Consider the following 2,774-nt stretch of genomic DNA (forward strand, 5'->3'; position numbering starts at 1 on the left):
AAGATTTCTCACTTTCATCCTTGTTTAATACATTAATAGTACTTGTCAATAGAGAAATGAGGCTGACTTATGTTTAAAAGCAATCCATTTTTGCATAGGGAACCTTGTATATCCTAAAAATTGTATTTTTATATAGATGTTCAGCATTGATCCTAAACTTCCTTGTGGAGCTTCTAGCGTTTAATGACATTTGTATTAATTAATCATTTATTCAGAGGATTATTCAAAGGATATATATTATTTGGTTAATCGTAGTTCACTTACAAATTCTAAAAAAATAATATATAAACTTAAAAAATTTTATTCAAATTTATAAAAGATTTGTTTCGAAATTTGTTCCGGTTGTGAAAAGAACTTCGGAGGTCACACAAATTTTTGGGTAAAATTAAGAAAGATTTTAAAATTTTATTGGAATCGATTGTATCCGTTCCTGTGCTCCTTTGACCTTAATAAAATTCAACTGCATATACTGAGCTTCATACATAACTTTGATCATCTATAAGAAGTGATGTAGATTGAGTATAATTTATGATTTGTTACTATCTTCTATCTACAGCAGTAACTAGGAGTTCATTTGGTAAGAATTCTACTTATATATCAAAAAGATTGTACTTCTTTAACAATTTGACATTGATGCTAAATTCCTTTTTTTTAGCTCCCTACAACTAAGGGTATCTAAATAAATCACCGAATGAGGTATGGAATAATTCTATGTATAATCAATTTTTTTTCGTCCAAGTTATTTTTGTTAAACGTAGTTATCTCTGACTTTTAAAAAAAAATAATTTGTAGTTTTCAAAAATTTTTTTTTAATCTTTGAAAAATCGAAAGATTTGTTTTGAAATTTCTTCGTTTTCTGGTCATAAAAATATTTTTGGTTTTAAGATAGAAAGGTTTTATGATATACAAGATTTATAGAAAGTTATTTGTTCGAAATTGATTGTAGCGATTTCCCATACTCTGGGACCAAATATAACTGGACATGAGCTCTTGTTCGTATTCGACAAGAGATCCGAATTTTTAGTAACAATTTTCTGGGCGTGAGGTTAGATACATTTTTCGATTAAAGTTACGATTATATTTCTCATATAGTTTTGCTAGTTATTGAAATTAACAAATATAACTTTTTAAATATTTTTCAAATTTAACAAATTCTTAGGTCTCCATAATTAAGAAGTTTAGAGGTATATTGAAATGGTTATGAATTACGCAAACTGAAATGTCCCGCAGACTTAAAAATTTAATGCAAGTATTTACGCGATCCTTTGCAAAAAAATATGACAATGGTCCGAAGATCGTCATTGTGGAGCAAAGGAAACATAACGATGAAGAACAAATTGAAAGCTCATACAAAAAATTGGGAGGATCGGGCATATATAATTTCAGTAATCATCGTGAAGTGAAAAGTTATAATAAGTATACACCATATGAGTATAAAACAAGATTGGACGAAAAATACTTATTAGAAGCAAGTACAAAAACTTACTGTAGCCCACTTCAAGGATATGCAGTACATGAGAAACCGTCACGGAAACAGATGTCAAAGCAACCCACATCGAAAATTGTGGACAATTATTATGAATCTATCCGTCAGCAGAAAAATGCTTCAGTTTCACCTTCACCAAAGATTACTGGTCCTAGTAATAGTTTAAAGACTGCTTTGCAATTATATGCAGAAAAAGCTAAAAGTTTTTCAAATAATGAAGAAAACTATTCTCATCCAACCAAATATAATGACTCTACGGATATACCTACTTTGCAACCCATTTCAAAATGTGTCAAACCAAGTTCTGAGGTATCACGTCTAGACGATGTACACAATGAAAATACTGTGTTAAAAAAAGAGTATGGAAAGGGTTTAATGGACATCGTGGAAGAAAATGGTCTAAAGGGAGCAAGTACGAAAAGTTCGCAACAATACTTAAAGATAAAAACAACTTCATCTCCTGGTGATGTCGACTCGTTAATGACAGAATTTATTAATCGTAAGGATGGCAATAAGAATACCGTTTCAAATGCAGGCGCTGTGGCTAAAAACAAAACTACAAAGATTCAAAAGGAAATTAAAAAGGTTGAAGATTTGAAGGTTCAAAAGGAAAATGTAAAAGTTGAAGACTTGAAGATTCAAATGGAAAATAAAAAAGTTGAAGATTTGAAGATTCGTATGGAAAATAAAAAGGTTGAAGACTTGAAGATTCAAATGGAAAATAAAAAGGCTGAAGACTTGAAGATTCAAAAGGAAAATAAAAAAGTTGAAGACTTGAAGATTCAAAAGGAAAATAAAAAAGTTGAAAACTTAAAGATGTCTGCATGTAAATCAGCTGTTGCACTTATTGACATTACATATAACCCTTCTGAAGATATTCAGTAATAATTAGTATCAATAGTTGTACATTCCGTTTAAAAAGCAATATGTAATGTGAACAAGACTGACGGGTATAATATTTCATGCGATGCGTAACTGAAATCTAATTTATTGTAGATTTGTACTATACGTATAGTATATCTAATCAATTCGGATTTATTTTTGAAAACTTTACATTGTTAGTTATTTATTTTTACTAAACAATAAACAATACCAGTTATTACAAAAATTTGAATTATCATTGGGGATTATGATTTAGACAGTAACCGAATTTACTTAAAAAATACAAAAAGCAGTTTTAGCTTGCAAAAAGTATTTCAAGTACCTGAGAATTATATTTTCTGAGAATGATTGAAACCATTTAATCATTTGCCATTGTTTAAATTGTTTCAGTCGAACAAAAATCAAA

The 2,774-nt window shown here is 29.2% G+C and overlaps 1 protein-coding gene across 1 annotated transcript; it reads left to right on the forward strand.

Annotated features, from left to right (window-relative positions):
* Window positions 1-833: 833 nt before the first annotated feature.
* Window positions 834-2,371, forward strand: LOC119674366 (MATH and LRR domain-containing protein PFE0570w-like). The gene is made up of 2 exons (XM_038085502.1): window positions 834-1,045; window positions 1,160-2,371. Exon 2 carries the CDS (start codon window positions 1,220-1,222, stop codon window positions 2,369-2,371), a length of 1,152 nt encoding a protein of 383 aa, XP_037941430.1. The 5' UTR covers window positions 834-1,045; window positions 1,160-1,219.
* Window positions 2,372-2,774: the final 403 nt, after the last annotated feature.

This window comes from Teleopsis dalmanni, chromosome 2, assembly GCF_002237135.1.
Source record: "Teleopsis dalmanni isolate 2A chromosome 2, ASM223713v2, whole genome shotgun sequence".
Classification (NCBI taxonomy): Eukaryota; Metazoa; Arthropoda; class Insecta; order Diptera; family Diopsidae; genus Teleopsis; species Teleopsis dalmanni.